General features: G+C 32.8%; 4 protein-coding genes and 4 non-coding genes across 15 annotated transcripts in view; 6 read left to right on the forward strand and 2 right to left on the reverse strand.

Moving 5' to 3' along the window:
• Nucleotides 1-845: 845 nt before the first annotated feature.
• The window catches only part of LOC134829632 (protein lingerer), a 68,516-nt gene continuing 43,384 nt past the window's right edge, over nucleotides 846-25,977 (forward strand). The window contains exons 1-11 of one of the 8 annotated variants that reach the window (XM_063842814.1): nucleotides 846-882; nucleotides 1,522-1,788; nucleotides 1,860-3,772; nucleotides 3,929-4,066; nucleotides 5,909-6,004; nucleotides 6,140-6,662; nucleotides 7,952-8,206; nucleotides 8,266-8,349; nucleotides 8,409-8,501; nucleotides 9,300-9,368; nucleotides 9,956-10,062. In XM_063842814.1, coding sequence (XP_063698884.1) covers nucleotides 1,582-1,788; nucleotides 1,860-3,772; nucleotides 3,929-4,066; nucleotides 5,909-6,004; nucleotides 6,140-6,662; nucleotides 7,952-8,206; nucleotides 8,266-8,349; nucleotides 8,409-8,501; nucleotides 9,300-9,368; nucleotides 9,956-10,054 — 3,477 coding nt within the window. In that variant the 5' untranslated portion in view covers nucleotides 846-882; nucleotides 1,522-1,581 and the 3' untranslated portion in view covers nucleotides 10,055-10,062. Of the gene's footprint in view, nucleotides 883-1,521; nucleotides 1,789-1,859; nucleotides 3,773-3,928; nucleotides 4,067-5,908; nucleotides 6,005-6,139; nucleotides 6,663-7,951; nucleotides 8,207-8,265; nucleotides 8,350-8,408; nucleotides 8,502-8,684; nucleotides 9,220-9,299; nucleotides 9,369-9,955; nucleotides 10,125-25,977 lie in introns of those variants that run through there. The other 7 variants (XM_063842813.1, XM_063842816.1, XM_063842815.1 and 4 more) reach the window with 7 other exon arrangements.
• Nucleotides 5,660-5,774, forward strand: LOC134832939 (small nucleolar RNA Me28S-Am2589). Its single transcript, XR_010162097.1, has one exon. It is a non-coding gene; the product is annotated as a small nucleolar RNA Me28S-Am2589 (small nucleolar RNA).
• On the forward strand, nucleotides 6,698-6,813 carry LOC134832941 (small nucleolar RNA Me28S-Am2589). Its single transcript, XR_010162099.1, has one exon. It is a non-coding gene; the product is annotated as a small nucleolar RNA Me28S-Am2589 (small nucleolar RNA).
• LOC134832942 (small nucleolar RNA Me28S-Am2589) lies at nucleotides 10,568-10,683 on the forward strand. Its single transcript, XR_010162100.1, has one exon. It is a non-coding gene; the product is annotated as a small nucleolar RNA Me28S-Am2589 (small nucleolar RNA).
• LOC134832940 (small nucleolar RNA Me28S-Am2589) lies at nucleotides 11,066-11,181 on the forward strand. The gene has a single exon (XR_010162098.1). It is a non-coding gene; the product is annotated as a small nucleolar RNA Me28S-Am2589 (small nucleolar RNA).
• On the reverse strand, nucleotides 13,798-16,100 carry LOC134831522 (uncharacterized). Its single transcript, XM_063845264.1, has 3 exons — nucleotides 15,927-16,100; nucleotides 14,056-15,866; nucleotides 13,798-13,998 (listed from the first exon to the last, which is right to left on the reverse strand). The coding sequence occupies exons 1-3, from the start codon at nucleotides 16,055-16,057 to the stop codon at nucleotides 13,892-13,894; spliced, it is 2,049 nt and encodes a 682-aa protein (XP_063701334.1). The 5' UTR covers nucleotides 16,058-16,100; the 3' UTR covers nucleotides 13,798-13,891.
• On the reverse strand, nucleotides 16,369-25,777 carry LOC134828869 (Bardet-Biedl syndrome 4 protein homolog). The gene is made up of 6 exons (XM_063841856.1): nucleotides 25,556-25,777; nucleotides 25,104-25,495; nucleotides 21,668-21,944; nucleotides 16,883-17,054; nucleotides 16,622-16,821; nucleotides 16,369-16,563 (listed from the first exon to the last, which is right to left on the reverse strand). The coding sequence occupies exons 1-6, from the start codon at nucleotides 25,775-25,777 to the stop codon at nucleotides 16,369-16,371; spliced, it is 1,458 nt and encodes a 485-aa protein (XP_063697926.1).
• LOC134832001 (tektin-2) lies at nucleotides 17,954-21,537 on the forward strand. Its single transcript, XM_063845859.1, has 4 exons — nucleotides 17,954-18,603; nucleotides 18,816-18,895; nucleotides 20,917-21,059; nucleotides 21,115-21,537. Exons 1-4 carry the CDS (start codon nucleotides 17,954-17,956, stop codon nucleotides 21,535-21,537), a joined length of 1,296 nt encoding a protein of 431 aa, XP_063701929.1.

A 25,977-nucleotide genomic window follows, 5' to 3' on the forward strand; every position in this document is an offset into this window, starting at 1 on the left:
TTTGATTGACATGGTTGCAAAATTTACCGCCTTTAGCATTTTCGTAGCATTTTAAGTGTTCCATAAAAAAAAATCTTATAAGATTTTCTGCAAAATATTGATTGAAAGGTCATTAATTTCATCTTCTGTCGTGAAGGACTCAAAAAATCGTCAAATTTTTCAACTGTTGAAGTTAGTTCTTCATTCATACGATTCTTAACGAACTCAAAGTCGCTTAAATAATCAATCAATAGCCTCGAGATAAAATCAATAAAAGTCTTTTCACGAACTGGAGAAAAAATTTCTTCAAATTTTGGTAAATTTTCTCAAAATTTCTTGACATGTGACAGCAAAGAGCTTCAATTTCAGCAAAATATGTCATATGTTCTAAATTTTCTTCATACAAATCTTCAATTTTAGCCTTTTTCAATCGTTCCTTGGAAATTTATGAAACCCTGGATGAAAATCCTGAAATAACGGCAAAAACGTATCAATTATTTTCGTAAAACCTGAATGATTTATATCGATTTTTAACAATTCCATCAACTGAAGTGTTCTTCTTTCATCCTTTCAGTATGCTTTTCATTGAAATTCTCCCAATTTTCTGCTAAATTTCATTAAAACATCAAGAAATTCTGATCCTCGACCCCTTGAAGTCACTTTACAAAACAGTAATCCTCACATTCCGCGCCATAATTCGTTGAGGAGTACGAAAAAGATGACCCAGCACGTAAAATTTCGCACCTCACACACCACAGCTGTACGTGTTTACTCATCAATTGTGCTTTGGGTACTCGTACCGCCTACGTACGCCTATGGGACACGTACGGGAGCGAATTGTGAGTGGGACGCGCCGAACCCAGCGAGAAGTTCACGAAGTAATAAAGCATCGGCTATTTGCAGGTACGTATTAATTTGCCCATTTTTCGTGCAAATCCGTCAAATTAACTGGCGAAAACGTGTGAAAATCGTGCCCGAGGTGTCCCCGCGCATTTTTACGGTGAAATTGGCGCGGCGGAAGTGCAATTAAAGGGCGAAAAATGCCCTCAAAAAAGTAGACGCAAAAGCAGGTCTGCCATTATGGCCGCGAGTTACACACACACACACTCACGCTCACATGCACATGGTGATCCCGTACGCGCTGCGAGCTGAAAAGCGATTTTTTCGACGGGTTTTCCGGGAAAGGGCGAAACGGCGGCGCATTCTAATGCGGTGTGAGTCACGAAAAGTACGGGCGAAAAATGTGACGCGAGGTTGAAACGCGTTTTCGTGCCGCGAAAAGGAAATGCACTTTTCTCTTTGTTTTATACGCGAGTGTTCAGGGTCATTTATTTTCGTACGTTTTTTGGATTTTCGATGCAGCGGAAATATAAACAAATCAGTGCACCTGTCTCGCGATAAGCTGGTGCGAGCTGCGAAAAAAGTTCATTGACATGTTTTCTCGCGTTCCTCTTACACAAACACACGACGACGACGACGACACGGCATATGGCGTTGTTCTTAATTTTTCCGTTTCTCATTCTCGTCCATTGCTTTTTGCAGCTAATTTGTAAATACAACTGTATATAGCATACAAAAACAACAAAAGTAACATTAAACACTATGAGCACACAAAATCGATCTGGTGGCGGCGGAGGGCGCAACAAGATGTCCAAAGCCAGCACACAACAGAAGGAATTACAGAAGGACGCCACTTTGGCAGCCGAAAAGGGTGGAAATTCAGAGACAGCAGCGACAAATGTCAGTCAGAAGGGCGCCAAGACCACAGCTGACCACGTCAAAGAGCCGAAAGAAAAGCCACAAATGAAGGTAAGTCGCAAAAATTCCGATGACTCATCGCGCGAATGATAAAAAATGACGTTTTTCTTTGTTTTGTGCAGCAGCCAACTGCGGAGCAAATCCGTATTGCTCAAATCACAGACATCAAGGGCGGCATTGAGGATCCAAAGATTCGCGAAAAAGTCGAAAAGCTAATGGAAATGACTCAGCGCTCCGAGGAAGACGTCTGTTGTGCATTGTATGAGTGCGATAACGATTTAGACAGAGCTGTGATGTTCCTGTTTGAGCAACTTCCGGTGGGCGCGTTCGCGACAACGTCGAAGAAAAAGAAGAACCGTCAAGCGAACAATGCAGATGGCAATGCAGCCGATGGCGACTGGAACAACGAGAATGCCGCACCGAATTCCTCAAAAGACGACAAAGGGCGCGGCGGAAATCGCGGCAACAACCAGCAAGGCTCGCGTGGCGGGCGCGGAGGACGCGATGGCGCTCGTGGAGGCGGTTCGCGTCGCGGCGACGGCGATCGCAATGGCACATCCAACTTCAAAGTCGACACGTTCCGTGGCGAACGTCGTGGCGGCGATGGAAATCGTCGCGAAGGACGTGACGGAAACTCCTTTGGGGGTCGCGGAGGATCGCGCGGTGCCCGTTCCGATAACCGTGATAACCGAGAACGTGGCAATTATCGCGGCAATCGCCCGAATCGCAACCAGGAGGATGCCAGTTTGCAGCAAATCGATTCGTGGGAACCCGTAACGGCAGAAACACAGAAGCAGGAAGTGCAAATCGATACGTGGGGCGACTGGGACAACGAAGAGTACACCGGATCGCTTAAGGATACAAAAGTATTTACGCCAAGTACTTCAACGACGGCACAGTCGGGCGCCGGGGCACAGCAACAACAAAGTGATCATGTGTCGGCGCCGCCTGGCTTGAATCCGCCCGCGTCGCAAATTGACAGTTACAGTTCGGCGATCACGTCTGGCACGCAACAACAACAACAAACAGCTGCCTCGGTTGTTGCGGGCGGCGCTACAAATGCCGGCGCTGCTACGAATCAGTCGCAATATCCCGAAATACATTCCGGAACAACGGCAGCCCAGCATTTGCGGCAAGCACTGGAGATGCCCCAAATTCAATCATCCACGCTATCGGCAGAACAATCTCAGTATTTCAACACACTTTCTTCGCAAAATTCCAATTCGTATCAGACGAGTGGCGGCGGTGTGCAATATGGACAGCCCACGTATGGCGCAGCGGCGCAATATGGCACGGCAGCAACGGTTGTTGACCCCACGCAACAAGGGCAACGACGTCCCCCCGCACGTGCTCGTGTTCCGCCACCATCGAAAATTCCCTCAACTGCTGTCGAAATGCCCGGCGATGCTCTCAACAACATCGGCTACCTCGACGTGCAATTTGGCGGTTTGGATTTCGGCACAGACGACTCCTTCGAAAATGTCACGGATAAATTCGGTGCCGCAACACTTGACTCGTCTGCCAATGCGGGCGCCGCTGACGACTACCAAAACAAATCGGGACAAAAGAACACGCTCGCTGGCGCACAACTCCAAAATTTGTCGCAAAACGATAATTTGGCCTCGCAGAGCGATAATCTCGCCTCGTATACACAACGATCGGGCAGCAATGTGCCGTCGAGCGTAAATAGTGGCGCCAATAACTACGGACAACTCGGCAAGGCGACAGATCCGTATGGAAATCAGACAAATGCCAATGCCACGGGCACCGGATACCAATCGAACTCGTACTCAAGTCAAACGAAGACGCCGTCGTACCAGGCTACGCAAGGCTATGGCAGCGGATATTCGAGTAGTGCTCAAGTCTCGTCAAACAACAACTTCCCACCAGCTTCCAATACGACATACAACTCGTACAACCAATCGTATCAGCAGCAACAACAGAATTCGACGACTACGGGAAGCAATGCCGCATCGGGAGTCTCCAACAACAACACAACGGTCCCTGTAAACAGCAGTTCCGTCAACAATAATAGGTGAGAGTTTTTCCTTCCCTCGTGTTTTTTTTTCTTTGTTTTAAAAAATAACCTTCGCATGTGAAAAATGTGCTAAACAATTTTTTCTCTCTTTCTCTCTCTTTCTTACAAACAAACAATCAACTACCCTTCCATGTGCCCCATTTCTGTGTTCAGTGCTAATACCAACTCGGGATATCTTTCGAATCAATATCCGGGTAATGTCCCCTCATCAACGTATCCATCACAACAAAATGCTTATCAAACGAGTAATCAAAGTGTGTATGGAAACTCGGGTCTCAGTAACAGCGCTGGGTAAGTACAAAGTTTTTTTTTTCGTCAAGTCTAACCAATAATTCCCCATACATGTGCTCTCTGTCTGCGTGTTTCTACTTTAATTTATGTTTTTGTTTACTTTCTCTCTCGTCTATATTTTTATTATTTACTTTTTATTGATACAAATGCATGCTTTTTCCTGTTGCGTCGTGTCTCGTCGTTTAATGTGTCAATTTGATTCAAAAAAAAATTTTTTTTTGTTGAATTGAATTGAATCAATAATGCCGCTCATAATGAAACTTTAAATTTTATTTTGAAAAAAAAAATTAACTAAAAATACATATATTTAAATATTTTTTAATTAAATATTAAATTTAATAAAATTGAATTATTTAATTAAAATTATCAAATTAATTTATTTAATTATTTAATTTTTTTAAAAATATTTTTTTTTTTATTTTAAAAAATTTTTTTTATTAAATCTGCTTGAATTAAATAAGAGATAAAAACAGATATTTTAGTGAAATTTTATTTATTAAAACTGAGAAAATATTTTTTTTACTTTCTTCGTACATTTCGAATTTTAATTATTGTTTGTTTAATTTTTTTTTTATTTATTTTTTAATTAAATTTATAATTTAATTAAATAAATAAATTTTAATTATTTTTTTTTTAATTTTAATATTTTTTTAATTATTGTAAAAAATCTAAGTAAAAAATCAGAAGTTTTTTAAAGAATATTTTAAATTATTTTTTTAAATTAAAATTTAGGTAAATATTTTGACCTATTGATTAAAAAATTGCATTTTAAGTTTTAATTTTTAAAAATAAAAATTAATTAAAAAATATTGTCAACATTTTATTGACGATTTATTTACGAATATCGATTATAATTAATAATAATTATAAATAAAATTTAATAAAAAAATATTTTAAATTAATTTCAAATGTTAGAAAATATTTTAAAATTAATTTTTACAAAATTTCAAATTATTTTTTAATTAAAATTAAATTAAAATTAATTTTTTTTTTAAGGCCGCTCCAAATTTATTTCGAACTTTTTGTCCCAAAAACGTTTTTTCAAAATGGGGGGGGGCAAAGTAAAAAAAAAAATTTTTGAAATACTATTTCATATAAAATGCCAAAATTTTAACAGTTTTTTGTGATAAATCAATATTTTAGTTGATTTTATGGTATCTACATTGAGATTTGATAATTTAAAATTTGTCTCAGAGTATTTCAAGTTAAAAATTTAAACAAAAAAATTTCTTAAAAAAAACGGTCAAAAAATTTTTAAAAATAATTTTTTTGAAAAAAATTTTAACGAAGAAAATTCATGTTAGAATACGATTTTCAATACAAAAATTTTTAAAAATTGAAAATTTTTTAAAAAATTTTGTAAAATTTCTTGAAAAAATATGAAAAAAGACCAAAAAACGGTTAATTTTGATGAAATTTTTAACTTTTTTTTTTATTTTGCCCCATTGGATTTTCGACTTTTAAAATGGGGCATGGGACAAAAAGTTCAAAAAAAATTTGGAGCGGCCTAAATTCTAATTAAAAAGTTTCATTAAGAGCGACCTAAATGTAATTAAAAAACTCTAAGAATTCCAAAATTTTATTGAAAAATGTTTCAAAATGATGACAAACTACATTAACTGATTGCCATTTTTCGTATATTCTATTTTTGAATTGCGAAAGCCGGCAAATAAAAAGATGACCACCGAGGCATTTGTCTGATTGAATCATTTTTCTTTAAATTTTTGTGGATTTTATTGAGAAATCCGCTTGCATGTCATCCTTTTCCTCTCATCAAACTCATTTTTTAACATTTTTTTTTTAATTTTGTACATAATTAACACTATCTCATGCTAAAATTAGGTTTTCATCGAGCACAAACACTTCAAACACTACTGGTCAATATAACAACTTTAGCTCTAAGTTAAAAGATACGACAGTTTCTACGCCATTCGATAGGTAAACGTCTAAACAAAATCATTTTTCATTCATGCTTTTCATGTTTCTTGTATCATCACTCTAACCTTGTAGTTTAGAATTTTCGTAATTTTTTTTCGGCAAAATTTTAATTTTTTTTTTTTGAATTTTTTGCAGTACTTCAAGCACAAGTGTGTCAAGTTCAACCGTGACGAGTTCCGTGTCGACAAGCAACATGAGTTCGCCCAGCTTGGGTCTGTCCAACACAAAAGTGACAAATTCGACGGCAAAGAGTGGCACAACGGTGGTGCCGAATATTCCAATGGTCGGTCAGTACATCCAAACGCCGGGCATGCCTTACTACCAGCCGCAAGTTTATTCGTACGAGGATATGCAGTTGATGCAACAACGTGTCTCCCACATGCCAGGCTACTACGAGAACTTCATTCAGGCACCAACGAGTCTCACGGGCGCCGGAGCTGCTGGTGTACGAGATGCCAACTTGAGTTCCATGGCATACTCGACAATGTCAGATGCGCGATTTGCACGCACCGACAACAATTCGAGTCCCGTCAGCAATGTTCCTAGCACAATGTCGCAACAATCCGGATCTGGAGGGCATATGGTACCATTTGCCTATTATTATCCGGGAAATAATGCAATGATGCCCGGTGGATATCAGTTCAGTACACCAATATATGTAAGTTGAAAAATACTTTTAAAAAAATGAAAAAGTTCAAAATGATGACAATTTTACATTAACTGATTGCCATTTTTTGTATGTTCTATTCTTGAATTGCAAAAGCCGGCAAGTAACAAGATGACCACCGAGGCATTTGTCTGATTGAACTATATATTTTTTTATTTAATTTTCACAAAAAAAAACATAAAATTCTAAAGTTAAAACCACGATATTTAAAATTTTTTTTCTGAAATATTTTTTCATTCAAAGCAAGTTTTGATCATTTATTAATATTTCTGATGTTTTTAAGTTCAAAGTTAGCTAATTTAAAATTTCACTCAGAATTTTTAAAGTAAAAAATTTAAAAATCAATATTTTTCATCTCGTTTTCATCCATGTTAAAATATTATTATAATTATTAAAAATCCAAAATTCGCTTTAAAATATTTTTTTAAAAAAGTCAAAAAGGGTGAAAATTTTAAAATTATTTCCTTTTTACTTAAAACTTTTATATTGAAAATTTAAAAAAAATTTTTTCATATATTTTAATGTTAAAAATTAAAAAAAAATTTTTAAAATATTTTTAAAAAATATTTAAAAAAAAATTATTTTAAAATTTTAAATTTTTTAAAAATGTTAAAAAGGTATTAATGTTAAATGATATCACAAAAATTAAAATTAAAAATTATTTTCAAAATTAAAAAAAAAAATTTCATTTGGAAATATCATAAAAATTTATCTTTTAGGGCAAAATTTTTTTCAAAAATGAAGCCAAACTCTTTATCTTTTAAAAAGTTGGAGATCCATCAGGCTACTTTTGCCCAAAAAAGTTAAAATTCTAATCAAAAATCTCGTTTTTGACTTTTTCTCTCAAATTTTAAAAATTCTCTTGTAATTTTTCCAGTTATTTTTTCTAATTTCTACACAAAAAAATTAAATTTTAACTTTTTTTAATTAATTTTTTAAAAAATAACTTTTCTTTTAAACATTTTATATAACAAACGATCTGTATTTTTTTTAATTTAATTTTTTTTTTAATTTTTAATAATTTTTATTATTAAATTTTATTTACAAATTAAATTAAATTAATTTTATTTAAAAATTAAATTAAATTAATATTCCAAATTTTAAATTTTCATTTTAAACATTTTTAAATTTATTTTAACCTCAAAAATTTTTTTTTCAAAATGATTTATGTCATTTTATGAGAAAAAATATTTTCACACAAAATTGCTCGATTTAATTCAAAACTCCCTTAACAAAATCCATTTCATTTCTAATGATTTTTAAATTTTATTTACTTACAGCAACAAGTTGCAACTCCAAACGCTACTTCCGGCGGTCAATTTCCAAAGCCCTCGTACAACAGCGGTTACGGCTCCACGAGTTACGACACGCTAAACCAAACGACGCAGGATTACAACAAGACACCGTATGCCAGTAGCGGCGTAGGACAACAGTCGAAAGGCCAAACAGTATCGAATCCACAAACTGGTGGCACCGGATCTGACATTACGTCGTCGATGTACGGCAAGAGTCATGCAGCATTGAACAAGGTTAATGTGAGTCACTTTTTATTGCGTTTTGCACAACTTTAACTTTTTTTTTTTTTACTCAACAGTCTTACGAAAAACAATCGTTCCATTCTGGTACTCCGCCACCCTTCAATTTGGTTGGATCACAGACTGCTTTGAACAACGTCAATGTAAGAAATTCTTTTAAAATTCATTAAAAAATTATTTTAATATTTTTAAAATATTTTAGGCTGCATCAGCTCAAGCTTATGGGTCTCAGCATTTGTATATACCAACAATTGCCGCACCTCATCATAACATGAACATGCATCAACCACATCAGGTGAGTCCAAAAACTCCAAATTTTTAGTTAAATTTCAATCATTTCATCAAGAAAAATCTGAAATTCGGAAAAAAATGTCAAAATTACCCCTTTTCCACCCTTGTCTCTTTAAACCCGTCATTGCCCATCGTCAAATCATTGAAACTCATCTCGTACATCTTCTCTTTTTTTTTTGTTTTCTAGGATTATTTCTTTTCCTAAACTTAAAAAAATACAAATGCCAAGCGAATTATCAACCTCCTACTTATTCTTCTTCTTCTGAAATTCTGAAAAAGAAAATAAAAAAATTAAAAATTTTAAACTCTCTTGTCTGAGAATTATTTTGTAGTTCATAGATGTTTGTAGTTATAAATAATTATTATATTTAAATTCGACACACAAGTATTTTTTGAAAAAAAAAAATAAAAATATTTAAAATACTTTCACAATCCAAGCACCCCTTAAGCACACTTAAATGAGTCCTATAGTCACTTATTATTTTTTTTTTATTTTTTTGATTTAAAGTCTCATTTTGTGCTCTTTTTTGTTAAAAATCATTTTTTACGCCCAATTGAAAGAAAATAAAGATCAGACAAATTTTACACAACAGAATTTTTTTTGTGAATCCAAACCCACCGTCGCCCTTTTTTGGCATTTGATCATTTGACACGCCGCGCCAGTCAGTCGTCTTTCATCATCTTTCCCAAAAAAAAAAAAAAAAACAAAAAATTCATTTCTTACTACTACTCTACTACTCCACAAACCAAAAAAAAAATCAAAATTCAAAAGAAATTGAATAAAAACCCCAAAATTACACAGATGGACGGGCTTGGGCGTGTTTATTACAACAGCAATGATATCTACTCCGCGAATACTTTAATGCAATGGGTAAGTGAATTCAAGCCAAAGATCAAAAAAAAAATAACAAAAAAATCATTGCAACACTTTCCTTGGGATTTCAAAATTATTAAATTTTTACCCGTAACATTTACTGCTAAAGTTTCTCGACTAACTCTCTAAAAAAAAATTTAAAAAATAAAAAAATCGCCCGCTTACTTGTGTACTTTTTTGTGTGTGTGGTGTTTTCATCATAAATCATCTACTATTTTATTTTAGCTTGCTTGTGTTATTTTTTTAAATTTTTTCTTTCATTGTGAAAAAGTTGTAAATAAAGCCTTCATGTCGCATCCGCATGTTGAGCCTCAAGTGAATTTTTTCATAACTCACTTCAACTTTCTTTCTACAAAAAATAAAAAAAAAAGAAATCTCATCTTTCATCTAAGTGTTTGGATTGTAAAAGTATCGTCCATTTTAAAGTCGTTCCATTAAAAAAAGTTTAAAAATTAACAAAAAAAAAAAAACTTGGTAATTCGCTAATAAATCACTTTTCTGTAAATAACGAAGAAATTGGTTAACCCGCTTCTAAAAAAAATATTTTGAAATTTTTTCTAATATTTTTTCCGTATGTTTTGCAGGACTCTTCAAGCACTGGTCAGAGACAACAATCAAACAGTCAGGGAAAGAGTGCCACTAAACAAGGCTATTCTCCATCCTATTGGACTGCTCAAAATTAATTTATGAAGTAAAACAAAAACAAAAAAATGTACTGTATTAAAAAATAAAACAAAAAGTAACAATGAATGTATTTCAGAAAAAAAAAACAAAACAAAAGTTATGCAAACATGCTTTTCGTAAACATTAAACACACAAAAACATTGATAAACCAAAATTAGCTGCAAGTAAGTAACTTTTTTGGATTATCTTAATAACTTTTCTCTCTACCTTCTTGATTTTTTCGTAATAATTTATGTTGCTGAATTAGTTTTATTTTAAATTCGGACGCTGCTGACTATAAAGTTTTGGTTCTATTCTCCTATGCTTTCGTTCTTTGACTTTAAATTTCTTAATTGTTGTAATTATGTTTATTCTGGACCGCTTAATTGACCTTTTTTGTCAAAAAACTATTAAAAATTGAGATTAGGCGTTGCTGAATTGGAAATAAAATTCGCTGAATTGAAAATGAAATTCGCTGAATTTCAAAATATTTTATTTCAAAGTCTAAAATTTCATATTTTTTTGAAAAATGATTCAAAGTGATGACAATTTACATTTTCTGATTGCCATTTTTTTGTATATTCTATTTTTGAATTGCGAAAGCCGGCAAGTAACAAGATGACCACCGAGGCATTTGTCTGATTGAATCTTTTTTTTTTAAATAAAATTCCTTATAAATTTCCGAAATGACTTAGTTTCATTTTTGAACCTTGAAAAATTCTCATTTTTACTCTGCTGAATTAATTTTGTTTATTTCCGAACCCTGCTGAATAAGAAAGAATTGTCTGTTTAAAGTTTTTTACTTTTTCAATAATGATTTTTTTTTTGTTTATTTTATCTATATTCTTGATCTCAATTAAAAAATTCAATTTCGACACTGCTGAATTGGATTTTTTTTTGCTGAATAGAAAAATTTTTTTTGCTGAATTGAAATTTTTTTGCTGAATAGGAAATTTTGTTTGCTGAATTAGAATTTTCTGTTGAACTCCCTCATACCTCAACCTAAAATCAAAAATTCTGAGAAAAATTGATTCAAAATGATGACAATTTACATTTTCTGATTGCCATTTTTTTGTATATTCTATTTTTGAATTGCGAAAGCCGGCAAATAAAAAGATGACCACCGAGGCATTTGTCTGATTGAATCAATTTTTCTTTTGAATTTTATTCAATAAATTTCTTTAAATATCCCCAAATTTATTTTGTTTTATTTTAAAACTTTCTATTTCCCTTTTCAATTTTTGCTGAATTCGCTGAATAGACCAAAACTTTGACGAAAAGACATTTTTTTACTTTACGGCTTCATTTTCTTTTTATTTTAAATTATTTTTGAATATTTTTTAATTTTTAACTGCATGCTCATTACATAAAATTAATAAAAATTCAACAAATAAACTAATCATCACCATTTTTTCTTCTTTTCTTTTTCATTCCAGACACCGATGTCTTAACGTGTTTTTTGTCCTTTTTAATCTTTTACACATTCACATTAAAATTACACATATACACACCACACACGCCGCAACTCATCTAAGAAACACGAAATCATTACTCATTCAAAATAAAAGTTAATGAAAAAAAAATATTTATAGTGTATCCCTAAAAATATTTGTCGTCGTCGTCGTCACCAGATCCATACAATTTATAATCAACATTATTAATTACTATTATTATCACTAAAAAAAAACATAAAACTTAACACAAAAAAATAAGAAATGAAACTTAGTAGCATTGATAAGAAAATTGAGAAGTGTAGAATTTTTCCTTGTCCCTCGTCGTAACATTTTTGAGAGTATCATCTGCGCGCATTAACATTTAAGGTATAATAATAAATATAATAATTTTTATGACAGAACAGAAACATGTAATAATAATCACCAATGTCTTTATATAGAGTTACGAGTTAAAAAAAAAAACATTAATTACACTTAAAAGTTGATTGATATGAACCGAAAAATAAAAAAAACACAAAATACACACACATTGTATTTATAAACCTTTAGAAATTAACGCAAAAAGGAAGAAACATAAAATAAAAAAAATTAAACATAAAATTATAGGAAATTACTCTCAATCTCACACCTTTTCTCTTCTTCTCAATCTCTATAAAGTACATAACAATATTTTTAATCCCCCAAAATTTTTCGTCCTTTCGCTTTTTTGTATTAATTAACGAAAATTATTTACTTAAAAAAAACAAAACGAATTGAATGTGAAAAAAAAATTTTTTTTTGAAGACACTTAAAAAGTTAATCAAAATTAATGTAAATTTAAAATTATTTTAACAAAAACACACAAAAAAAATTGGAGATGAGAGTATTATTTGTCAAAAAAAAAAAAAAAAATTCCCTTTCTCCATTTAAAAAAAAAGACTTTTTATTTTTAATAAAAATAAATATGAACAAATGCTAAAAACTAAATAAAATAAAAAAAAAAACAAACATTTAAACAGTTTTTATCACCAAAAAAACACTTTGAATAAAAAATAACACAAAACAAATTAAAAAAAAACAATCGAGAAGATGCAATTTGGATTCGAGTCATTTTTCTACAAGAAAGCCACATAAAAAAAACAGGATGCCGTTGACGCAATGAATGAAAATAATTATTAAAGGATTCAAAAAAAAAATGAATATTTGAAAAAAAAATAAATAAAAATAAATACAACATTTGAAATATAAAAAAATGCATTTTTAATAAAAAAAATTCCCTGTGATTTGAAAATTTCCTATTTTTTTATTTTTTCAAAAAAAAAAAAAATAAAAATAAAATATAAAATAAATTAAAAATTTTTAAATAAAAAAATATTTTAATTTTTTTTTAATTTTGACTTTTTTTTATTAATTTTTATCTAATTTTTTTTATTACCTAATTGTCAAGAAGGCCATTAAATTTAGTTATTTCATTTTATGTCACCCCCCTCCGATTTTGCCGAAAAAATTCAGGGGGAAAAATAAAAATAATAAAAAAATAAGGAAAAATTTTGACATTTTTTGGTACTTTTTGATTAAAAAACGATAATGATGTCCAGTAAAAATTAAAATTATATTAGATATGAACTTAACTTGCTTTAAAATGCATTATCTATCGAAAATTTGATGAAAAGATTTTTTATTTTTTCTTAAATTTTTATTTTGTGGAATTTTATTAAAGTTTTGACTTAAAAACTTAAAATAATAAAAGTAAAAATTATTTTAATGTCTTAATTTAATAAAAATTAATTTTTTTTAAAAACTCAAAAATTTGTTTTGAAATAAATAAATTTAATGGCCTAAAAGTGAAAAAAAAAATATTTATTTATTATTAATATTTTAAGTTGAAATTTTCTAATATAATACATTACTTTTAAAATTTGTTTGATAAAAATATTTTTTAAAATTCATCAAAATTTTAAATTTGACTTAAAATTTTTTAATTTTTCTTTTTTAAATATAAAAACTTTTTAAATTAAAAACTTAGGTTAAAACCATAATACTTCAAAATTGTCACTTTTTGAGAATTTTAAATCCAAAAAAATCCAAAATAAAAAAAAATCAAAATATAAAAAAATATATATTTTGTTTATATTTTCAAACATTTTTTTTTTAAAATTATTTGCTTTTTATCAAGACATTTAAAAAAAAAAATTTAGTAATTTTTTCCTGAATTTTTTTAATTTTTAAAAATTATTTGCTTTTCATTGAGACATTTTTTAAAAATTTTTTAGAAATTTCTGGATTTTTTTTTAAAACAGTTTTTTTTTACAAAACCTTAAAGCACTTTATTTTCAATAGACTTCAATTACAAAAAAATCAATACGTTTCATCTTACAATACATTCAAAGTGTCAATGTACATTAAAAATTCACTTAAAAAATCTTAGACTGCAAAAACTGCTTCATAACCGATTAATTTGACACGAATCGCCTTACAAGTACGGGCATCTTTAACAATTTCAATCACTTTTGGTGTCTCCCAAGAGATTTCTGTAAAAAAAATTTCTTTAAAAAATCAAAAATTTATCGAAATTCACCAAAACTTACTCAAGAGAGTTACAAAATCCCCTTGATTTGGGATACTTATGACATCAGAAATTCCTATTTCCGATCTTTTCATCAAACTACTGATCGTCAAAATCTTTGCAAACATTTTAATCAAATGTTTTTCGTTATCTGTGTACTCAAATTGATCCTCATTACGCGTTTCTTGTTCACGAACCAAACTTTGGAGCATCGGTTTATGCTGAATTTCGAATTGTTCGTCCTGAATTTGCTGAATTGGTCGCATTGCGGGAGTCTCAACGATGGGTATGACGGGAATTTCCGGAGTTTCGTCTGCAGTTTTGTTAATTTTGCGTTGCAGATCCGTTAAATTGATGTTTACGTGTTGCGTGTTGATGACTGCCGAGTCGAGATGTTGTTGTTGCTCGTTCAAAACGTGATCGAGCGTTGAAATTAATGGCAAAGACGAGTTTTTGACTTGATCGCGAATGGTCGAAGTTCGACGGGGACTTGCTTCTTTGATCAAACACGTGGAAGGACGAAGAATTGTCGGTTTATCGATGATAATTGATGGGTTTGAGGTAGAATTTGATGCTTCTTGAGCGAAATGATTTAGCAAATCCGTGTTTTGAGCTTTTTCAGTGATGTGCATCGCTGCAAAAAGTTTCTCTGTGTCACTCAGACCCATTTCGAACGAAATATCAAGCATTTCATCGTCATCCTCGTCCTCATTGGGATCAAATAAACGCAAGTCATGATATCGATGCTTAACAAATCGACCAAATTTGGGAACATCATGTCCTGCAAGTGTCGTTGGAACGTTTCGAACACGACGTTGACGCAAAACGGGCTCCGTTTCACTGACATCCGTCAAATTTGGCAACAAAAGTTGGGGTGGCGGCTCATTTCTGGTCTCCTCAGTTGGTTTAACTTCGAGAATTGTGTCAACGTTGGGCACGACTTGTGGCTGTACCTCGTTCAACGTTTCAGTCATCAACGGAATTTGATCTGGAACTTGAATTGTGACCGGTCGAAGTAGTTCCGGGACTTCATTTGTGTCATTTACCGAAATAAAAGGTTGTCGCGGACTCTTTGAAAGGCGTTTTACCCTTGATTGTTGCTGATCCATCAAAAGCGAGACATTTTCGTCACTCACAATCGAGAAATTTGTTGTACGAGGCATGGCATTCGCTCGTTGTGGCGAAATTCGGAGCTGAGGAACCTCTAAATCAAAAGCTGTAAAGTTATTTTCCAATATTTGTTGGTTCTCCGGAAAGGTAGCGGTCATATTTTGTCGAAGATCGGACGGAAGAAGCTCCAAAAATTGACGTTCGACTTCGCGAGGTGTCAAATTGTTGCCTCCAAAGTCATCAAGTATCAAATTTTTACCACCAAAGTCGTCAAAAATAAAATTTTCAGTCATAAAATCATTGGGCGCCATCGAATCCGGCATAAAAGAGCTCACAGGACCAGCTTCTTCATTGAGAGTTATGGAATTTTCTGCCGAAACATTGGGATCCCCACGCATTTCAGCTTCAAAATCATCCAATGGAGCAAAAGTTGTGTTAAATTTATCCAATTCACGAGACCAATTCATGCTAAGTGGCTTGACGTGACGCAACGGTTCCGGAAAATACTCGGGATCGTCGCCGTTTCCGTATCCTGGTCGTTCGTTTGGATGCCAAGTCTTCTTTTTCTTCACCGGATGCATCAATTTCTTGCTGAGAGCCAATGCCTGGTCATTCACTTCCCCATTCATCTTCATGCAAAAGTTGAAAGCTTGATGTGTAAAGTCCGATTGTTGTCCAAATGACTTAAATTCCATTCGCAGGAACTGGGTTGGATCCATTTTGCTGTTTTTAAGGGAAAAATTGAATAATTTTGAGAAAAAAACAATGAAAAATGCAACTTACTCCAATCGCATAACCTCACCATGTTTCAAGGGACTGTTATTTAAGCACAAACCCGTGAATTTCTCGATAATTTTCATGTCATCTCGATGCCCAGCACGAGCATTGTCAATTTGTGGATTATCTGTAGGCATTTTTGTCTAAAAAATCACTTAAAATACAGGAAAATAAGGAAAATTCGTGGAATTTCACGAACGAGAGACGCTGACAACTTTAAAAATGTGACATGGGACCAAAGGCGTAGTTAACCAAAAAATTTTTGGAGGGGCACCAAGAACAAAAAAATTTTTTTAGCTCCAAATTCTAAAAATTTTCATTAAAAATTTAAATTTTTTGGGGGAAAATGTCCTCAAATTGCCGAATTTACTCTAAAATTTATTTTTTTTTTCGGAAACGATCGTTTTTGATCCTAAAAAATCAATTTTTCAAGGTAATTTTCATTTATTTAGGCAAAATATTCATCATCATCGTCGTCATTATTGTCTCTGGTAGCAGTACTGGACTCTCCTCTCGATCCAGGCTGAGCTTCGATGCTTCCTGAAGGAATCGCACCCAACTTCGGATGCTTTTGTGCTTCAACATCAACATTAATAACGGTACCAGCTAAGGCTGCATGTAATTTTTGACCAAGTTGAGCATGCTAAAACAGAAAAAAATCATTTACAAGCCAATTTTTCGTCAAAAAAATTTAATTTTACTTCTCTATTGACATCCATATTTTGTGCCATCTCCAAGAAATTGTTCAAAAACTGCAAGGCTTGTGCCGGCCTGTCATTCTGGTAACAAAAAACCGCAAAATTCAAGTAAATCAGGGGATTTTTCAAGGCATCCGGTAGCGTAACAGACTTTTCAAAGGCAACATAAGCATTTTGCTTGTCGTTCAATCGAGTAAGGCAAACTAGAACAAAGAAAAATTAAATTTAAAATTTTTCTAATCAAAAATAAGAAAAGAAAATTACCTCCGAGTAACATGTAACACTCGGCATTGTCAGGACGAAGATTGACGCCCGCAGCAAACACTTGAAAGGCACTGGCATATTGATGGGCGGTGAGCAAAACGAGTCCCAAGTTGTATAAAATGTTGAAATTGAGGGGAGCTACCCATACGGACTTCTTTAAGCATGCGATCGCCTGCAAAATGATGAAAAATGAAAATATTTTGGGGAAGAATTGAAAGTTAGTTAGGTCATGGTTAGAATATTTTAGCACAACTGGCGTTTCCATTGCGACGCCCAAACAACGAACGAGTGTTCAGTTATTTAACGTTTGAAGAATTTTCTGCGTTTTTTCGGAATTTTATGCGAAATTTGGTCTGTCCGTTTCAAAAATGTAAAAAAAATCGAATTTTCTTTGATTAAAATGGAAGAAGCTTCCAAATTTACAGATAAAAAAATAAGTATTTTTTTTTTTACAAAATCACATAGAATCAAAGAAACACGAACAAAAATTAATTAATTTTAGGCTTAAAATTAAATTTAAAAAATTTAATAATTTTTTAATTAATTTATTTAAAATTTTATTAATTAAATATTTAAAAAAAAAATTAAATTTTAATTAATTTAATTTAATTAATTAATTTAATTTAATTTAATTAATTAATTTATTTAATTTTAATTTATTTTTTTTATTTATTTGATTTAAAATTTAATAAAAATTAAGTTGAAAAAAAAATAATAAAATTTTTGTTTTAAATAATCGATCAAAAATTAACAGAAATGATCCAGAAAATATCATTAAACCGGAAAATTGAAAAAAAAAAAAAATTAAAAATTAATTTGGATCTCAGAAAAAATTACTTTTTCCTTTTCCTTAATATTTTTCATGATCAAAAAATATTTATTTAAACAAAAAATGCGCTTATATCAAAATTTTTCGCCTCATCAAGGCCTTTTCCTTTCAACATTTCGCAATGCTATGGAATGTTTTATCAATAACGTTCAGCCGTTTCTGTCAAAATTCTTTCAGTTTTCTTCGTTCTTTCGTCATATCAACTGTTTTTCCGCAACTTTTCCCTTTTTCAGTAAAAAAACATGGCCAACCACTTTCAATCTGTCGTGACCATGGAAAAGCCTTTGCAGCACTTGGGCTTAACGGATTGGCATTCACGGGTTCAACAACTTCGTAATGTCGCTGATACGCGTCGTGATGAGGCTTTTAATCTCCGTCAAACTGCCCGAATTTTACGTAACGAGACACGAATTCAATCGACATGGGATACGTACTACAACAATTCCAAACTCTCGGATCGCATCCATGAAGTCGATCGATGGCGCGAAACGATTCAAACGTGTTACGATCGAATTTGCAAGGAAATTGAGGATTTGAAGGAGGAAAAGTTGATCACGGAACGCGAATTAGAGGCATTGATCACGCCATTGAACGTCGTCTCGGAATGTCTCACGATGCGCGATTGTCGTTTGGGATCAGAGCTGACGTATGACGACGGCGACACGGAGCTGAAGAAGGAATTGGCGGTGGTTGAGAATAATCAGCGGATGTTGAGGGATCAGTGTCAAGCTGCATGGGAAAAACTGAATAAATTGGATGAAGTAAAGTTTAAATTGAACTTGGATTTGACCGATAAGCGAGAGGCGGAAGATATTGACATGGCGCAACTCGCTTTGGACAAGCATTGCTCGAATATTACTTTTAAAACGGATCCAACGAGAGTTCCGAGGAAGTAAGTTCGAACCAAATTTTCATTTTTTTGGGTAAAATGATCAAAGTTCAGAGCTTTTCTCATCAAAATACAATTTTTAAAGAGATTTAAAAAAAATTCCATAAAAAATCTTAAAAATTTAAAAATATTTAAATTTTTTCAATCAAAATAAATTTTTTTGTCTGTTTCTCGTTGAATTCAGCAAATTTTATGTTTTTTTTTTCAAATTTTAGCTCTTCAACTCATCCCGGATGGCTTGAATACACGAAATACTTGAAGGCTCTTGCCGAAAAGGAGCTTGAAGATGCTTATGGTAAGTTTTGTTTGCAATAATTTGAAGAAGACAAGCTTTCTTTACTTGTTTTGACAAATTTTAAAGCCTATTCAAGAACTTAAAAAATTATTCGACACGGATTCTTGCGTTTGTCTTTAACTAATTTTTCTCCAAAATTTTTTTCAAACGATTTTGTTTAAAAAATTGTAAAAAATCTAATCAAAATCTATAATTTTGGTTGAAAAGTAACCTAACGGAATATTTCTCTTGTCACTCAGCAGCACCACTGACAAGCAAATTGACATTTTTCACGTGGATTCACATTCGAGTGTGTTTTTTGTGAATAAAAAAGGTCGATATTCGTGAACTTTTTGCTTTAGATCGTCCGAAAAATGTCAATTTCCGTCATAGAAGCGACAAATGTCGAGTTGCCGTTGCAGTTGGTGCTTCTTGGTGGCCTTTCAGCATCCGACAAGCTCGTAATCGCCATAAGTTTGGAAGAAAACTCATGCTTGGCGATATCATTGAAAAACATCGACGATGATTTAAACAATTCAAGAGTGTTTCTAAGCTTATCGCTGTTTTTGGATCGAGCGATTTGCAAAAGCGGCAAAAACGAACAATGGGATCATGTAGAATTGGTCAAACATACAATTCCGAATAGTTTTCGTCTTGGAATTGTTACGGGCTACGCTGGCTACCGTCTGGAAGTCAACGGAAACCTTTTTTGCTCGTTCCCGCACCAATATCCGTCTTCTGAAGCGAATCTTTTGGAAATTTCTATTGAAAGAGGCGCAGGAAATGTCAGTTTCTTTACTTTATTGAAGGAAATTCGATGGATTCCTGTGAAAGATAGCCTCCAAATTGCTGAAATTGCTCTCCAGGCAGGGTTTGACAACGAAAATAACGAAATTTTTCTGGGTAGAGGGTTGAAAAATAATAATTTGTTGGTTGTGTCGGTAAATTATGCGAAGAACAAAGCAACTGTGGCTTTAGACGGCAAAGAATGGTCCATAGAGGAATTTAAGGTACTTGAAAAGCACGAGTTTTTTTGCTGGAGAAAGATTTTGGAGGACAAACGTCTTCCAGCGAGGTCAGTTGAGGCAGGTTTTGATGAGAATGGAAATATTTTGTACGTTGGGCGCATCATGTATGAGGGAAATTTGCTTCCTGGATCAGTAAACAGCAGAAACTGCGTGCTTTCAGTGCCTTTTAAAGGAAAAGAATTGAAATTTTCTTCAAGTTACGAAGTTTTGATGATTGTCAAAATAGACGATGAACAAACTAGCGAGGATGATGTCCTTATGTGCGTTTGTTTGTAACGTTGTCAAATGTTTACTGTTTTTCATTTTCTCAAATTTGTTTGATTCAAAAATTATTTGGTAAAATTTCGAATAAAGCTGTATCAAAATTTAAGATTGTTTTTTGAAAAATTTACAATTTGGCCGCTCCAAATTTTTTTTGAACTTTTTGTCCCATGCTCCATTTCAAAAGTCGAAAATCCAATGGGGCAAAATAAAAAAAAAAGTTAAAAATTTCATCAAAAATGGCCGTTTTTTGGCATATTTTCATGATTTTACAAGAAATTTTCATAAAAATTTTAATTTTTTTTAGCTTTTTGCATTAAAAATGAAATATTATAAAGAATTCCCTTCTCTAAAAATATTTTTTCAAAAATCAGTGAACTGATGTTTTCAAATTTTTTTTTTGTGAAAAATTATTTTTCAATTTTTTAGTTGAATTGCTCTGAAATCAATTTTAAATAAGAAATTATCAATGAAGATACTTTAAAAACAACGAAAATATTGATCATCGGTAAAAAATTTATTGAATATTTGTCATTTTGTATGAAAAAGTATTTCAAAAAGTTCAAAATAAATTTAGACTTTTTCTTACAAAAAAATGATAAAATTATTATAAAAAGCACAATCGCATGATATTTCTTAATTTAAATTTATCTTAAAAAAAATAAGATGACATAAGGAGTCCTTTTTTATTTCCAAAGGAAATTTTAAGCAAGTCAAGAATTTTTTTTAAAGAAAAATCAACTTTTTTTCCAGCTATGAGAGAATCCTTATTCGTCTCCCGCGAAAAAGCTCGCAACATTTTGACCGCCCAACAAGAACGCACCGAACACACGCTCCGCAAACGCATTTTCGAGACTCAACGTGCTCGCAACGAGCTCGAATGGCAACAACTCAAGGTTCGTTTTCTCTTTCTTTTCATGTCTTTCCTTTTCCAAACTCTCAAATTTTCAGATGCGCGAAGAAATGGAGAAATGCCTTGCGGAAATCCTCACTCTCGAAAAGGCGTGGCGCGACAAAATCGACGCTCTCAAGTTGGTGGAAACGCGTTTGGAAAATCGCGCGCAACGTTCGGGCATGGAGCTCTGCTGCGACGACCCTTATAGCGGATTATGTGACGAAGTCGCTCGTTTGAAGGAAACCATCCAGATGATAAACGACAAAATTACGCAAGCAAAATCCACGTACACCTCACTTGAGGATCACGCAGCCAAAATCGATCGGGACTTGCAAAACAAGCAACATTCGCTGATGACCGACATTCGTGGCATCGATTTGCGTCAACGGCTCCGCGGCGAATTCACCAGTGGACCAATTACGCAAACGGAGCGCAACTTGCAATTGTCCAAGATGGAAGACGAAATTCCGAAAAACTAAAAACTGCCATTTTAACGTCAACTATGGGACCCCCTTTAGAACCAAATTTACGAAATTTAATAAAAAAAAAAAAATAAAAATTTTAACTCACTTTACACCCACAAAGCACAAAAAGAAATTTTTTACTTACCGCTACGAATTTTCGTTTGCGAAAGAAACACATGGCAATGTTGCTCCATAACTCGCCGCCTTCCATGTGAATTTTCGGGATCCTTTTATATTTGTTAAGAGCACCGTCAATGTCGTGCTTTGACTGTAAAATCGCTCCGAGGGCCATTAGAGCGTTCGTGTGTTGGTCATCCAAGTGCGTGACGTCGAGTAATTTCTCAAAAGCGCGTTGATTTTCGCCGATTTTCAAGTACATTAAGCCGATTTTCGTTAAAATGTCAATTGAATCGTGAGATACTCTGGAAAAATAAATGAAAAAATTTTATAAGTTTTAATGAAATTACGAAAGGTTCGATTTTAAATGTCATAAATTGAAGTTTTTGTGTTATTTGTTCATATTTACTATTTTTTGGTCAAATTTTTGAAAAATTTGGATCCGTTGAGGATTCAAGTTGAGACGTTTTTAACCAACATTTGAAGATTTAAGTATGTTTTTACATCAAAAATCATTCAAATAAAAAAAAAATAAAATATAGGAATTTTTTGACATAACTTTAGCAAAAAAAATTGATCAAAAAAAATTTCAGCCAAAATCCTCTTATTATGAGGGCTCACATACCGATTTTTGAAAATTGAGCTAGATCACGGTTCTCCGGCTCAAATTGTAGGTTTTGGCGTTAGAAACAACTTTTGTTTTGGACTTTTTCAAAATTTTGCGTTTCCGATGTACAGGAGCCATTTAAAGATGTTTAAAAATTGATCAAAAAAAAATTTCACCCAAAATCCTCTTATTATGAGGGCTCACATACCGATTTTTGAAAATTAAGCTAGATCACGGTTCTCCGGCTCAAAATGAAGGTTTTGGCGTTAGAAACAACTTTTGTTTTGGACTTTTTCAAAATTTTGCGTTTCCGATGTACAGGAGCCATTTAAAGATGTTAGCGAAAAAAATTTCAGCCAAAATCCTCTTATTATGAGGGCTCACATACCGATTTTTGAAAAAAAAAATTTCACCCAAAATCCTCTTATTATGAGGGCTCACATACCGATTTTTGAAAATTTAGATCACGGTTCTCCGGCTCAAAATGAAGGTTTTGGCATTAGAAACAACTTTTGTTTTGGACTTTTTCAAAATTTTGCGTTTCCGATGTACAGGAGCCATTTAAAGATGTTTAAAAATTGATCAAAAAAAAATTTCACCCAAAATCCTCTTATTATGAGGGCTCACATACCGATTTTTGAAATTGAGCTAGATCACGGTTCTTCGGCTCAAATTGTAGGTTTTGGCGTTAGAAACAACTTTTGTTTTGGACTTTTTCAAAATTTTGCGTTTCCGATGTACAGGAGCCATTTAAAGATGTTAGCGAAAAAAATTGATCAAAAAAAAATTTCAACAAAATTTTCTTTTGGAATTTTTCAAAATTTTGATCGGTTCTCCGGCTCAAAATGTTTTGGCGTTAGAAACAACTTTTGTTTTGGACTTTTTCAAAATTTTGCGTTTCCGATGTACAGGAGCCATTTAAAGATGTTTAAAAATTGATCAAAAAAAAATTTCACCCAAAATCCTCTTATTATGAGGGCTCACATACCGATTTTTGAAAATTGAGCTAGATCACGGTTCTCCGGCTCAAATTGAAGGTTTTGGCGTTAGAAACAACTTTTGTTTTGGACTTTTTCAAAATTTTGCGTTTCCGATGTACAGGAGCCATTTAAAGATGTTTAAAAATTGATCAAAAAAAAATTTCACCCAAAATCCTCTTATTATGAGGGCTCACATACCGATTTTTGAAAATTAAGCTAGATCACGGTTCTCCGGCTCAAAATGAAGGTTTTGGCATTAGAAACAACTTTTGTTTTGGACTTTTTCAAAATTTTGCGTTTCCGATGTACAGGAGCCATTTAAAGATGTTTAAAAATTGATCAAAAAAAAAAAATCAGCCAAAATCCTCTTATTATGAGGGCTCACATACCGATTTTTGAAAATTGAGCTAGATCACGGTTCTCCGGCTCAAATTGTAGGTTTTGGCGTTAGAAACAACTTTTGTTTTGGACTTTTTCAAAATTTTGCGTTTCCGATGTACAGGAGCCATTTAAAGATGTTTAAAAATTGATCAAAAAAAAATTTCACCCAAAATCCTCTTATTATGAGGGCTCACATACCGATTTTTGAAAATTGAGCTAGATCACGGTTCTCCGGCTCAAATTGTAGGTTTTGGCATTAGAAACAACTTTTGTTTTGGACTTTTTCAAAATTTTGCGTTTCCGATGTACAGGAGCCATTTAAAGATGTTTAAAAATTGATCAAAAAAAAAATCAGCCAAAATCCTCTTATTATGAGGGCTCACATACCGATTTTTGAAAATTGAGCTAGATCACGGTTCTCCGGCTCAAAATGAAGGTTTTGGCGTTAGAAACAACTTTTGTTTTGGACTTTTTCAAAATTTTGCGTTTCCGATGTACAGGAGCCATTTAAAGATGTTAGCAAAAAATGAAAAAAAAATTTCAGCCAAAATCCTCTTATTATGAGGGCTCACATACCGATTTTTGAAAATTAAGCTAGATCACGGTTCTCCGGCTCAAATTGTAGGTTTTGGCGTTAGAAACAACTTTTGTTTTGGACTTTTTCAAAATTTTGCGTTTCCGATGTACAGGAGCAATTTAAAGATGTTATAAAATTGATCAAAAAAAAAATTTCACCCAAAATCCTCTTATTATGAGGGCTCACATACCGATTTTTGAAAATTGAGCTAGATCTTGGTTCTCCGGCTCAAATTGTAGGTTTTGGCATTAGAAACAACTTTTGTTTTGGACTTTTTCAAAATTTTGCGTTTCCGATGTACAGGAGCCATTTAAAGATGTTAGCGAAAAAAATTTCAGCCAAAATCCTCTTATTATGAGGGCTCACATACCGATTTTTGAAAATTAAGCTAGATCACGGTTCTCCGGCTCAAAATGAAGGTTTTGGCGTTAGAAACAACTTTTGTTTTGGACTTTTTCAAAATTTTGCGTTTCCGATGTACAGGAGCAATTTAAAGATGTTAGCGAAAAAAATTTAAGTCAAAATCCTCTTATTATGAGGGCTCACATACCGATTTTTGAAAATTGAGCTAGATCACGGTTCTCCGGCTCAAATTGTAGGTTTTGGCATTAGAAACAACTTTTGTTTTGGACTTTTTCAAAATTTTGCGTTTCGGATGTACAGGCGCCATTTTAAGATGTTAGATAAAAATTTACATTTTGAATGATTTTTAACGTAGCTTTATCTCAAAAATGCCTTCAAATCTCCAAATTTGAAGTCTCATATCTCTTCAATTGATTCGTTTTTTAATTAAATTTTGTTGAAAAATGATCCAAATATTAAAAAAATTATTTTTTTTCAGAAAATATTTTTTTTTTTTAATTTTTAGTCGAATTTCTTGTATTTACTTTCAAAAATTAAGACAAAATCCGGGACTTACTGTAAGCAACTTTCATACATCTCAATGGCCTTTGGATAATCCTTCTCTTTGGCATAAATTTCCGCTAATTTCAAATAACTTTCTTTGTGTTTTCCGTTCATAATTGCCTGTTTAAAGTAATCCTTGTACTCTTTACTGTGAATTTTGCCTTGTTGCTGTTGCGCACTGCGATACAACAAATCCCCAATGTAATAATAAATTTCATGATCGACTCGTTGCATGAGTTTTTCCGCTTGAAAAAACATTTCCAACGCCTGTTTATGCCGATGCATCTGATAATAAGTCTTTGCCAGCTCCTTTGAATTATTCGAACTTTTTGGATTAAGTTCGACAGCTCGTTTGAAACTCGTTAAGGCATCACCCAATCGTCCTTCGTCGCGATCAATGAGACCCTGAAACAAAATTTTTACATGAAAAACCCTCAAAAATGTCTAAAATTGGGAAATTCTTACCTGAATATGGAATAAATACTCCTCCTCGTAATTATCTCGGATCTGTTTCTGAATCAAAATCTTGCAATTGGCGTAATCTCCGCGAGAATACATCCAATAAAGGAGCCAATTCAAGTTTTGGGCTTGAGGACTTCTCACTACCGTTGAAGACGAGTCCTTGTTAACGGAAGTACTTGCCTTGCCGTTACAATAATTGTAGCTATTGTTGTTGTCTTGGCTCATTTTTGTGAATTTTAACATTAAAATGGCAAAAAATAACTTTACATCGAAGGGAATTCAACAACAAAAGTGACTCGAGTCATGTGTTGACGAGTTACAACGAATAATGTTGCCATGGTTTCCGTTTTGTTGTTGTTGTTTGGGAATTTGAATGGAATGTTGAAGGTGATGTGCAATGAAAAATGTAACCGGCATCCAATTAG

Source organism: Culicoides brevitarsis, chromosome 2 (genome assembly GCF_036172545.1).
Source record: "Culicoides brevitarsis isolate CSIRO-B50_1 chromosome 2, AGI_CSIRO_Cbre_v1, whole genome shotgun sequence".
NCBI classification, from domain to species: Eukaryota; Metazoa; Arthropoda; class Insecta; order Diptera; family Ceratopogonidae; genus Culicoides; species Culicoides brevitarsis.